General features: G+C 35.7%; 1 protein-coding gene and 2 long non-coding RNA genes across 4 annotated transcripts; 1 reads left to right on the forward strand and 2 right to left on the reverse strand.

Annotated features, from left to right (window-relative positions):
* Positions 1-4,209: 4,209 nt before the first annotated feature.
* On the forward strand, positions 4,210-7,130 carry LOC140744074 (uncharacterized). 2 transcript variants are annotated; one of them, XM_073075540.1, is made up of 5 exons: positions 4,210-4,817; positions 4,927-5,059; positions 5,369-5,557; positions 5,769-5,862; positions 6,194-7,130. In XM_073075540.1, the coding sequence occupies exons 1-5, from the start codon at positions 4,768-4,770 to the stop codon at positions 6,646-6,648; spliced, it is 921 nt and encodes a 306-aa protein (XP_072931641.1). In that variant the 5' UTR covers positions 4,210-4,767; the 3' UTR covers positions 6,649-7,130. The 2 variants fall into 2 exon arrangements, with proteins under 2 accessions (XP_072931641.1, XP_072931642.1); XM_073075541.1 differs by lacking the exon at positions 5,369-5,557 and having other exon boundaries at positions 4,213-4,817.
* Positions 6,956-7,806, reverse strand: LOC140744075 (uncharacterized). The gene is made up of 3 exons (XR_012102523.1): positions 7,670-7,806; positions 7,256-7,525; positions 6,956-7,103 (listed from the first exon to the last, which is right to left on the reverse strand). It is a non-coding gene; the product is annotated as an uncharacterized LOC140744075 (long non-coding RNA).
* A 13-nt stretch (positions 7,807-7,819) lies between these two features.
* Positions 7,820-9,049, reverse strand: LOC140744076 (uncharacterized). Its single transcript, XR_012102524.1, has 3 exons — positions 8,411-9,049; positions 8,123-8,313; positions 7,820-8,036 (listed from the first exon to the last, which is right to left on the reverse strand). It is a non-coding gene; the product is annotated as an uncharacterized LOC140744076 (long non-coding RNA).
* Positions 9,050-12,531: the final 3,482 nt, after the last annotated feature.

A 12,531-nucleotide genomic window follows, 5' to 3' on the forward strand; every position in this document is an offset into this window, starting at 1 on the left:
GGTTCTATTTTTACATTTTGGGTACGGAACCTTAAATGTAATACTGGGTCCATCAACATACCCCGATCACCATCCAGGCCTAAGGTCGTTTGTCCACCGCACCGTCACCGAGCCGATACCGAGAACGAGATTATTTTGGGGCCGATTTTAATATGTCGTGATGGCGGTAGTTTGTCCACCGCGACCGATATCGGCGGTTTATTTTGTTCCAGCTGACACACCTGTGACGGCAGTGTATGGACAAGTTCCAATGTGTTTTATATTGCCGGCACATCGGCCCGTCAAAATCTTGGTGCCGATCTAGCGGTCACGCCGATCGACTCGATATATCGGCGGCCGGGATGTCGTCGCTCGGGTGACGGACGTGCGGTGAAAAAGCGACCATAGTAAATGTATGTACACTACTTCGGCGCCGTCATTAAATTATCAGTATCGGCTCGGTGACGGTGGCGGTGGACAAACAGCATAAGACTCATGATTCGTCATGGTATTCGACCCAACATTCGGGTCAAATATCATATCACTAATATCATATTATTACACATAGAATATCAAATATTACAAAAAATGTTGCTAGATTTACACCATTAATACTATAAAAGCTAATAAAAACAGTATCAAAAAACTTTATCTGATTTTGTGGAATAGAGAGATAGGATATTCTGATTGCCACAAAAAAAAGCAGCGACTTTTTGTATGATACGTAAGCATGATAATTGGTTTAGATATCGAATAGCCTTTTTCATAGAATTGATGTTATTATTTATGTAATAGGACAGAATAAAGGTTTGAATAGAATAAAGTTTTTATGGAGAGGGTATCGATATCATTCAACCATTTAAGTGACGTGTCATTTAATTCTGTTGTTGTGTTATCGGACTGTATGTCATTTTTATAATCATTTTAAAATAGTGTATGTATAATAATGTATATTTGTATGTTTTACGTTTTGTAATATTGGCTTACAATACTAATAATACACTTTTTGCAAATTCCATAAGATTGTTTACATATCCTTAAGATAATGACTAACCTATGCGATAATACTTTCTTGAAATATGTGTCAACTATTGTTAGCACATTATTAGAGGTACTCTTAAGTCTATGAAATAATACTTTCTTGAAGTATTAAGATCATAAGTGATAGACGAATGGTTAAACTCGAATGGTTACCTATTTCTGTCTTATTACGTCAGTGTTAGGCGTTGTTGTATTCTGGTTTGACTGGTGTGGTGTGGAGACATGCTTTTCGGAAGTATTGCAGGTTTGTCCTCAGGGGTAGCGGCGCATCAGTGGCTGACTTCAGGTAGGCATCTGATCTTATCTGAGGTTATAGATTATTGGGTGGCAGTAGCCACATACCAAGCGGACTGTTTGCTCGTCTGCTACTCCCATACTATAAAAAAGTCTAAATAAAAATTCCCCTTGAATAAGCCTCGAGAGTAATACCGTATTCTCTTAGCTACTTTCCGGACAAACTTTTTCACTTTACCGTGGAACATATGCTTATCCTATTTACTTTCGCAAGGAAATGCATTAAGGAGTACAGCCCACTGGCCGAGGTCCAAATGCAGCAGTGGGCTGACAGTTGGAGATTATCGTACGAGTGATTGAAGATTCTCTAATCAATACTTAAGTTTGAGCAACTTAAGAATGTCCATTGCCTATACTTAAGTAAAGATTTCCAATGTTTTTTTTTTCAAATTAAATTATATTGCACTTGATGTGTAAATAAGGTTGTATAATACGTGTTTGATTAATACATTCTCCTGTTTCTTTGCTATAAAACATAAAGTATTTAAACATATAGCATTGAAATTTAAGAAGGAAACGCATGAACACCTATGAACATTTACGCATTTAACCCCCGATAGATTTGGTCCTCAGATCCTATATGAGATTGGTCGCGGTTGCGAAGAAACTATCAAGTACTGAATTAGAATGCCTCATGTAGGTGTCTAATTGGAGAATGCCTATACTTAATCGCTCTACACACAGATAATTGTTTGATTAATTTATGTTTTTACAACAAAGATCCTGTTTTATACATGATGATGATATAGCGATGATGAAAATCATCTCAAATATTTTTTATGCTTATTACGTAGTGTCCAAAGAGGCATACATACAGACACTTTTATACTGATTACTTTTAGACATTTTTATGTTAGTAACAAGCAGCGGTATTTTGTGAAAATGTCCGCACATAATTAACTACGAGTATATTTGGAGCCTTTCCAGTAGAATGCAGTCCTTAATGCGGTACAGAGTCAGATGCGCTGTCTTGCGGGTAGAAGATTGCGATTAGTTAATTCCGAGATACGAGCTAAGTCTCTTGTCTGACCGTAAGCATGTGAGGTGATAAGAAAGTACAATGCTTAGGACAAAACGTTTCTTACTGAGCAAGGAAGAGAGAAAGGGAGGGATATATGTACTAATTTAGTCCTTAGGGGGGCAGCAATACATCTGTGGCAGGCTAGGCTGACTCAGGACTATAATCTTATCCACCCCGGTAAAGATTTTAGGACCGGGGTAAACATCATAATGACAATATCTGTCTGCCCGGGAATCCAACTTGGAACCTTTCGCGTCACTACTGCGCTACGTAGATCGTTACAAGTTATTCAATTTTAATAGAACGACCAAAAGATAAAAAATGCAAAATAAAAATTACTCACAGAAATGAAAGTCAACTTAGCGTATTTTGAAAATATTTTACATAATTAAACATGGACTGAATTTGGATCGTAGCCAGTTAAGTGTATTTCTTAATGCAGTAAGATGAAGACAGATGCACCTCGGGGGAACAGCGATTAACTTGTTTAAGATGTGGGCGTCTTGGCAGTAAAATTGAAAAAAGGACATTAGTAGCTCCACCGAGGGAAGTAAATAAAATTACTACGCACAAAGAAACTAGGTAAAAGAAAATGCTTAAATGTTTTGTTAAAGTAGCTTACTTTCTCAATTATCAATCTAAATCAATCTGAAATATAATTGAAGTTTTACCTAAGGTAGACCTAGGTAGTAAGGCATCATCTTAAGTAAGTGTATGTTCTTTACCTACGCCCTTCTTACAATGGATAATGTTATTAGGAAGTAATAGGTGTGGATATGCTGCCGGGTCAGTTAAACCACAAATAATTTTACCACTTTGAAAACCTTATTTTATTTATAATTTTAAATGTTCATCATGACTTTCTATTAAATAACGCCTTCTAATAGTGCAATTAAAAGTACCTACTGTTATTTATGTTTACAATGTAATGTAATCCAGTTTCATTGTTATAAATGTTAGCTAAATAACTATCTTTAACAGCGAATCTTGAACATTTCATAGCGGAAAGCAATTTACAGAAGCAGTTTGATTGAACTGCCAATCGCAAGCGGGCGATGCATGCGAGCGGGTTAATGCGGGCTACGGTACTGACGTACTTCAACAATCCAATACCCTTAAGAGTAAGGACAAAACACTTAATAAACGGACCTCTTTAACATAAATATTTTCTTCTTATCCGAATTCCTTAATAAGTAATTGTTTGTTCAAACGGTCACAAAATAAAACAGCTTATTTTATAATTATCGTCCATTATTTTTTAATTATTATTTTACCAATTTTAATTGGAATCACAAGAGTCAATCCATGTTCTACGATAACAAACATCGGATACAAAACAATTACTAGATACGGGATATCTCGAACACTTCATAGCGGGAAGCAATTTACAGAAGCGGTCTGATTGAACTGCCAATCGCAAGCGGGCGATGCATGCGAGCGGGCTAATGCGGGCTCCGGGACTGACGTGCTTTACAACCAAACTGAGTGCAGTCAAATTGCCACAGTGTACTTGCTTGTTTTATTAAAATAACTTTCTGTTCTTCTTACATAGAATTATTATCAGTAGTCAAGCGCGCGTTGCGCGCGTCCTTAAAAGGTATAATGACAATATTTCCCTATTTATTTTACGCGGTTGATATATAAGGCAATCCTGATTCTGCTAAAAAACTGATACGGAGAATATTATTGTGATATTTCTAATTTTAACAGCAATACAATAACGAATTTTAGGCTCTGTACAACCTCTAAAATAATGCAATTCATTTATAGATACCAATTATTACATGTACATTGTACGTATTAGTAAATAATAATAAGTAACAATATTGGTGGAGAATGTTATCTACTAAGGATTAAGTCTGCCCTTTCTGTAGGCCGAGTGTGAGTTTGACAAATAAAATCAATTAACTTCACCATCACGTTAATGAGTTAACTCAAGGTTGACAGTAAGCATGTCAATAGCGAGTGCGAGTTATCAAAATGTTGTCGAAAAAAAATTTGGTATGCTCACTTCGAAATTAGTACGCATCTTTTTGTTATGTTGTCAAACTTGAGTGTCGGCGAAGCGCCAGTTTTTTCGCCGACAGTAACCCAAACAAATTAAATAGTTCTTCCGTTACATTTGAAAAGCATGTAACTCATGTATTTCTTCATTTGTTCGTATTATTTTCGGAATAAGTAACCAAACCAAAAAGTCAATCTTAACACATGTTCTACGAGGAAGATAAGCGTCACTTAAAATTGTATGCTTTATGTTAACGTCAGAATAGCACTATTTCACTTTTAACCCTACGAGTAAAAGAAACGGGAATAAAACATAAACAAAGCAGCGTCGTGCGTCACCAAGCTTGTTTTTTGCAAGTGATTTGGCGTGCATAGGAACAACCTGTTGCATTCTTTTGTAGTTTTGATTGTAATATAGGTATATAACAATGAAAACAAGTGCGACTCAATTTGAAATGTTGGTGAACTATATGGCAGAGTGAGTATGAAGTAATTCTTTATTTGCATTGTTTTCGAATCCATAATAATATTCATGCGGAGCGTCATCGTATGCACAAGCAATTAATTTAAACTGTATTTTGTTTAAGACACGGTGATTTAAACAAACCACAAAAAACCCCACAAGGAAGGATAACAAATATAAGAAAATGGGAAGAGCTCACCCATCTTTTAAACGGTGATCCCACAGGAGGAAGTAAAGGGACTGAGAAGTGGAAAAAGGTGAGCATAATTTATTAATTTGATTACACATGATTGGCTTGACTTCTACTTTATTTTTTTAATTCATACATAATATTAGGCATTCTGGGATTAGGTACATATTTTTTCGAGGCTTAGTCCTCAGGGGTGGCGGCGCGTCTGTGGCCGACCTCAAGTAGTAATATCTAAGCCTATCTAGGGTTGATTACTGCTGTTCATAGGCAGTAGTAGCCACATGCCATTGGGTGGACTGCATGCTTGCTTGGTACTCCTATATTATAAAAAAATAAAAGTACATTTATAATTTAATAATTTATGCATGGGTTTAAGGTATGGAGTGATTTAAAAAATAACACCAAAAAGAAGTCTGCTAAGATAAATAGAGCAGCTTCTGGTACTGGTGGTGGGCCTGCCCTACAGGCAAAGCTAAGCGACCTGGAGCTCCGGGTTTTGCAAATAATTGGTGTCCAAGCAGCTACTGGGTTTACAGATGTGGTTGAAGCTGGCTTATACGTACAGGTGTGGTTCTCTGACTTATATATATTACTACTATATTACTTAATAAATGGTCATCTCAGGAAGTCTTTGTTTACACCATTTTGTTTATGTTTATTTTGCTTCTGTGTGTAAAAATATGTACAATAAAAGGGAATGGTAGTTAATATTTTTATCAGCTAAAAATAATGATATTATTGCAATTATGTAATAAATAATATTTTTATAACAACAGGCACAAGATGAAGACCCAGACCGCACTCTGACGTTAACACCAACTCCACATACTGCTGTTGAGCCAGCTGAGGAAAGCCCAATTATTAACATAGGTAAAGTTCTTTAATGTTGGATATTTAACAAAAAAAAGCTTTGTCAATAAAACTATTACCTACCTATATGATAGGATTGAAGAAATATATTATTGACCACAATCAACAGCTGTCTCTTCGGTGATCTTTTTTGCATTTACTATTATCATCAGGAATTATAGGCGATTTGAAAACATTTGGCAGCAGGTTGGCAACTAACATATATTTCTATCAATCACTACTCATAGTACTAATAGTAGAGTAGAGGCTCCAATTAAGTACAGTAACATTCACACTCTTCAGTTCATACTTAGCTATTTAGCAGTACAATAATGTAACATTATTTTTACAGATCCATTTGAGCCTTGGAATGTGCCGGGACCATCCCAAGAGATGACAGTTGCCTCAGTGCCCCCCACACAAGTGGAAGAGGAAAATGTAATGGATGCAGCACATGTAGTGGAGGCAGTATGTGACACCCCACCACCAGGATCATCAAGAGTCCCAGCACAGCAGGGTCAGACCCCACGTGGTCGGAGAAGAAGGACATCCCGAAGGGTCATTGGTTCTCCACGGCACCGGAGGACCCAAACTCTTATGGATAGGGTAGCACAAAACTTTCTCCATACTGATGATGAATGGAGAGAGTTGCTTATCCATAAACATGCAGAGGAGATTAAATTAGAAATGGAACGATTAAGAATTCGGGAATTGGAGTTGCAGACACAGCAAAAATGGCAAGAGATTGCCTCAAGTGCTGTGGATGTTTTACATAAAATAAGTAATTCAAAACTCTGCAAAGACTGAAGCTTATTTATGTAAATCGATCCTGGCTCATAACATTTTTGTTATGTATGCAATTCTTATTCAGTCAACTGAATCCTTAATTACAGTCTTATTTTGATTCAATTGTATAAACATAAAATTCACAGTTTATTTGAGATAATTACATGTATATAAAAATATAGTAGGCATAGATATCATTCAGTTATCATTATTTTTATTAATTATTTCTATTTTGTTATGTTAATTTAGTAGAAGATTTGATTATTTGATATGTGTTCTTAGTTTATTTAAAGTATATTTATGAAGGAATAAAATTAAAATATGGAGGTTATTTTAAAAAATATATTTTTAATCACTATGCTGTATAAAACTTAATACTAATCGATCTCTGTAGGCTCTTCCTCTTAATAAATCCGTTGCATACCTTCCACCTGTATCTTCTATAACTTCAACTGGTTCATCTTCGGCAGTGTTATCTATAAAATAAAATATTTATAAAGTAATGTCAGAATTGTATTACTTACTACTTTTTACATGTAATTTACACATTCGGGAATAAATTTCAAAATCTTTTCAATTCTAAGGATAATAAGAAAATAGGGGTTTATTATAATATAAATAAATTTACCAATATTATCCGGTTCAGGTACATTAAAATCGATTGCCATATTATGGAGCACACAGCACGCTTCAATGATTTGGGCACATTTTTTAGGCTTATAGTGCAAAACTCTGTCTTTGCACAAGCACCTCCAACGATTTTTTAGCCTTCCAAATGTATTTTCAATACACACTCGGGCTGTGCCATGTTTTTGATTATAGAGTGCCTGGGGTGTATTAGGCTGTACATTTAAAAATGGGGTCATCAGCCATGGGCGAAGCGGATAGCCAGAATCTCCTGTAATATTTAAAAATTGCATTATGTCAATACATTATTGGCTTAACATTTTACCATAGTTTTTTAATTGAAATGCATCCAATTCACTAACAGTTTAAAGCAAATAAGAGAGTAATGTACAATAAAAAAAATGAAAATAATTACCTAAAAGCCAACATATTTCACCACCTTGATGCAGCGATTGCATGTATTTATTTAAACTGCTATTTTCCCATACAAATGAGTCATGGTTGGCACCTCCAAACTTCGCGTTAACATTTGTAATACGGCAATCACTATAACAAATCTGGAAAATAAATGAGTTTTATATGATTCACTGACCCTGTGGGATAATAAGTTTAATATAATTTTATTACCAGAAATACATATACCTACCATTTGTACATTGATCGAATGATAATGTTTCCTGCAATAATAAAGTTGCTCTTCTTCTGTTGGTGGTGAAAATATTCTAAAGTGACTGCCATCAATACAACCAACAATGCCAGGTAAACCAAACTTGGCATAGAATCTGAAACAAATAATATAATCAACCTAAAAACAAAAATAGTAGAAATTATGAAGATTTTTTTGTAGGAAATATTTACTTCTACTTACTTATCAATAACTACTCGTCTTGCAGCTGGGGTGGTAGGGAAATTTATATGTTTCCGTAACATTGCTGGGTGTATGAGTGCTTGAGTCACTTAGTGTATGTACACACTGCACATTTTCTGCGACAAACCCTTGGCCACCCCTACCGGTCTCTGATAAGAGCCAGTGGCAAAAAAAAATAACGCAACAAGAACCTGTAATAATAAGTCATATTATATATTATAAGTGAGAAATCTAGTAGTATATGAAACCATTGTTTTTTAAATATATCTACTGCAAAAAAACATTTACCTTAGTCTCTACACTGACACGTTGTGTAGACTTCAAGTTTGTCAAATTTTGTAGGTCTTCGCATAAAGATAAGAAAGCTTCCTTCGTCAACCTATATCTATTTCTAAATTCTATATCACTAAGATCTTCTAGGACGTTAACAGACGCTCGCAAAGACGCTCTTTGCCTACGCATATAATTTCGTTGATCTTGCGCTTGAGCAACCGATATCATCCTCCAGGCTAAAAAACTACGGGTTGCTCTACCCCTTAACAACAAATCCGACACGAAAAAACTCATTTTAAACAAAATAAACAAAAAACAAATTTAACTTAAAATACGTAACTCTTGGTTTCACTATATGAAATGCAAGTGAATGAAATACTTAACACAAATAGTTGAGTTTACGTACACAAACTGTCAAAACACAACTCACACTCGCGAATGAATGCTCAAACGTCAAAATACTTAACATCAAAAGTTAAATCACGTCACGACGAAATAAGTTACGTTAACCGAAATGCAAAATATAACTCGCACTCGCAGTTATTGTTTTCGTAACTTTCCGCTAGAGGCGCTGACTAAGATTTCATACAATTTGAGTTTTTAGACGTAAACGCGATAGTAAAGTAAATGCCTGATAAAACTCACACTCGGCCCACTGAAATACTTACCGTGTATTGTAAGTACTCGTAATCTCTACACTACAATAATTTTAGGTCAACGTTTGCGTATCCTAAACACATACGAGTATGTACAAAGGTAAGAACACAAACGCCTAAAATTCGGTCGCCTAAGTTTATCTTGACTGATAACTAAACTCGGTACATGTTACATGGTGTCAATCTGAAGGTGGCAGAACCCTCTATGGTCTGACTCCGGCGGCGGCACCACCTGTGTCCACCACCACGTTTGCCTTATAACAGCAGTTTTAAGCGCTACTGTGTTCTAGTTTGAAGGGTATGATAAGGGAGACATACTTTTCCGAGGTATTCCAACTTAGTTCTTAGTGGTGAAAGCGCTTGTGTGGCCGAACTCAGGTAGGAATCTAATCTTATCTACACTATATGTGGTACAGACGTCCACGGGCGGCAGTAGCCACTTACATCAGGTGGACTGCATCCTCATATCTCAAAACCTATAACAGTACTCATCATTAATACCTAGAATATGAATTTTCGAACGTTATGCAAAGGGATTTTATCGATTTTTATAGAAAATTGAACGTATTAAATTTTACAGGCACTCATCGTAAAAATTTAATCGCCCAGCTCCGAGCACCTCGACGGTCGGGTTGCATTAGCTTATTAAATAACTATACTTTGCTTGTTACTGGTTTCGCTTGCATTACATATATGTTTTACAAAATGTTAATAAATTTAATTATTTACCTTATAACAATAACCAAAGTACTCAGTATTTTCCTTGAAAATGCCTGCTCTTTGAAAATACCTTACTTTCTTTACGATTTATTTTTGAAAATTTCAAAGTTTCATCAACTCTTTTTCATGAAAAATATATTTATCGTGGAAGCCTAGAATGATGAGTTCACAGGTTCCCAGACCCAGAAAAGAAATTTAAATTCATCAGTCTATGTCACCGTTCTTATTCTAAAATGAGACTAATACTTAGCAATGAGACGGTAATGGATTGATGATTAATGGATTCAATTTAAATTTGGATTCAATCGATTTAAATTATTTCAGTTCGTTCAAAGATTATAGTAATCTCATACAAGCTCCATTGCTAGTAGCTTTATAATAACCATCAGCCGATCAGTGTAAGTAATCGTATTATCTTCGTTATACTGGTACGATTACGATTTAATCCATTACGAACGTATATGTATTGTGATCTTTGGGTAAGCTTAGTTATTGATAAATTGGTTACTAATAATAAAAAGCTTAATCCTAGTCTCCGCCCTTAGGTTACGTATTAAGGGTATACGAAGGTATGAAACAGAAGGTTTCATATAAATAGTGATGTACTGAGGTTAGAAAAACGGCTCCTCAATCGGAGGTGTTAATTTCAAAATATTAATTGCGACTATTACTTGCTTAAACGATGAAAGAAAACATCCAGTCGCAACCGGCAGATTTGACAGTTTTTTAAACAAAGAACTCAAGGGTGTGTGAAGTCTATCAATATTCACTTAGCCAGCGCTGTGGACTATGGCCTAACCCATCTTAGTCTAAGAGGAAACCAATGTTCCAGCTAGTTGACAATGGGTAGACGATGATCTGATGATATGAAGGTATTTTAAGATTTGGACTGTAACTCGTTAGCAAACGTGAATTTTTATCCTCATTTCAATGTCCCAAGCTGCTGAGTACTGTCACTTCGTGTTGGGTTTTTAGCATATTTATACATTGAAAATTTTACAACGGTACGACTGCGAATGCAGTGAATGACATCGCTTTAAATGTGACCCAGTTTTATGAAAAACTTTATATAGATTGAGTTTATTCATTGCCAATCTAACAGTTCCCATAACTGGAAAATTCTGGTTCATACTTTTTTACGCAGTAAACTGACTAGCTCAAATGCGGATTGATGAAGAAAGGTATGGGTTAATAGCCATCCCGTGTCGTATGCTTTCAGCCCTATAAGCCTTTCAACAAGGCTTAGTGACTGCTATTCAAGCCTACAACTGGGACCGAAGGCTTAACACGCCCTCAGAAGCACGAAAGCGTGTATACAATTTAGCAGTTATTCATACAACTTCCAACTAACATTATTTTATGGTTTGCGATCAACAAATATGTATGTTTTTTGTTTAGTTAAGACAAACACTATTTATAATTTATTGTAATGTGTTTTTTATAATATAAGAGTAGCATACAAACATGCTGTCCACTTGATGGTAAGTTGCTACTGCCGCCCATGGTCTGTGGGAAGGAAACATTACATTTTATTACATTAGACCCGCCATACCTATTACTGCCTCATAACAGCAGCGTTAAGCACGGCTGTGTTCTGGTTTGGAGGGTGTAGTAGGGGAAACATACTTTTCCGAGCCTTTCTGATCGTAGTCCTCAGGGGTAGAGTCGCATCTGTGGCCGACCTCAGGTAGGAATATCTAATCCTATCTGGGGTTGATTACAGATGTCCATGGGCGGCAGTAGCCACTTATCATCAGGTGGACTGCATGCTCGTCTGCTACTCTTATATTATAAAAAAATCTATAACAAAAACACCGTGCATGCATATGAAATTTCCAGCACTAAGCGATTACACTAATGAAATTCAAAATGGAAATTAATCCTTCAGATGACTGCAGTTGCATTTTAACGTCCGTCGAGGAAGCTACCCTTTGTATGTAAAGTTCTCATCGCTAAGTCGATAACTTTAATGAATCCTCTAAATTTGCAGCATGGACGCTTGTATTAAGTCGAGTTAGGCAATTTTGCTTTGCGAGATTGGAGATGTACCTTCTTGGAATATATGCTTTATATAAGTACCGATATTTCGTAAATGGATCGCCCTTTTAACATGTTTTATGTGCAGGCATATTATTGTAATATATAAGATATTTCAAGCATTTTAATGAATATTAACTGTGCACTCGTCAGTAACAAATAAAATAATTGTTAAGCAATTTTTGCTTGCCAAAGGTAAAAAATCGTCAATTTTCTAGGTAACTTTCTAGGCAAAGATTGTTTAAAATTGATTACTAACGAGCACTAGCGTCCATGAGGAAACTTTTGATTTAGAAGAATATTTTTAATAAGGAATCATACATAACAGAGTCTCATTTATTTGTAAAATAACTTCCGTACATCTCAATTAACACGCGTAGCATTTTTAATTTTCGAGGAAAATCAATTTGTGAAAAAATTCTATAATACCGACGTGACACTCAAAATTGGTTTTCATTCAAGCAATATTGTATTAAATTTAAGTTCTACCTAAACATAATAAATTTCATATAAAGCGCTTGCTTTACTACGTAGTTCACGAAAATTTGCGAGCGAAGTTACTTATCGTGAGGAAACTTATCCGTTAGCGAGTTCTATCCGTTAGTGAAGTGACCAGCTCAGAAGAGACCTAAATCGACGGAAGATATCGGCTGCGTCGAGTGGGTTTAAGAACTTTAGAGACACTTGAGCTACGAATCACGTAGAGGTGAAAGGTTTCGACAG

This window comes from Epargyreus clarus, unplaced genomic scaffold (assembly GCF_041222505.1).
Source record: "Epargyreus clarus isolate Ecla_fem2 unplaced genomic scaffold, WU_Ecla_fem_2.2 ptg000008l, whole genome shotgun sequence".
NCBI lineage: Eukaryota > Metazoa > Arthropoda > Insecta > Lepidoptera > Hesperiidae > Epargyreus > Epargyreus clarus.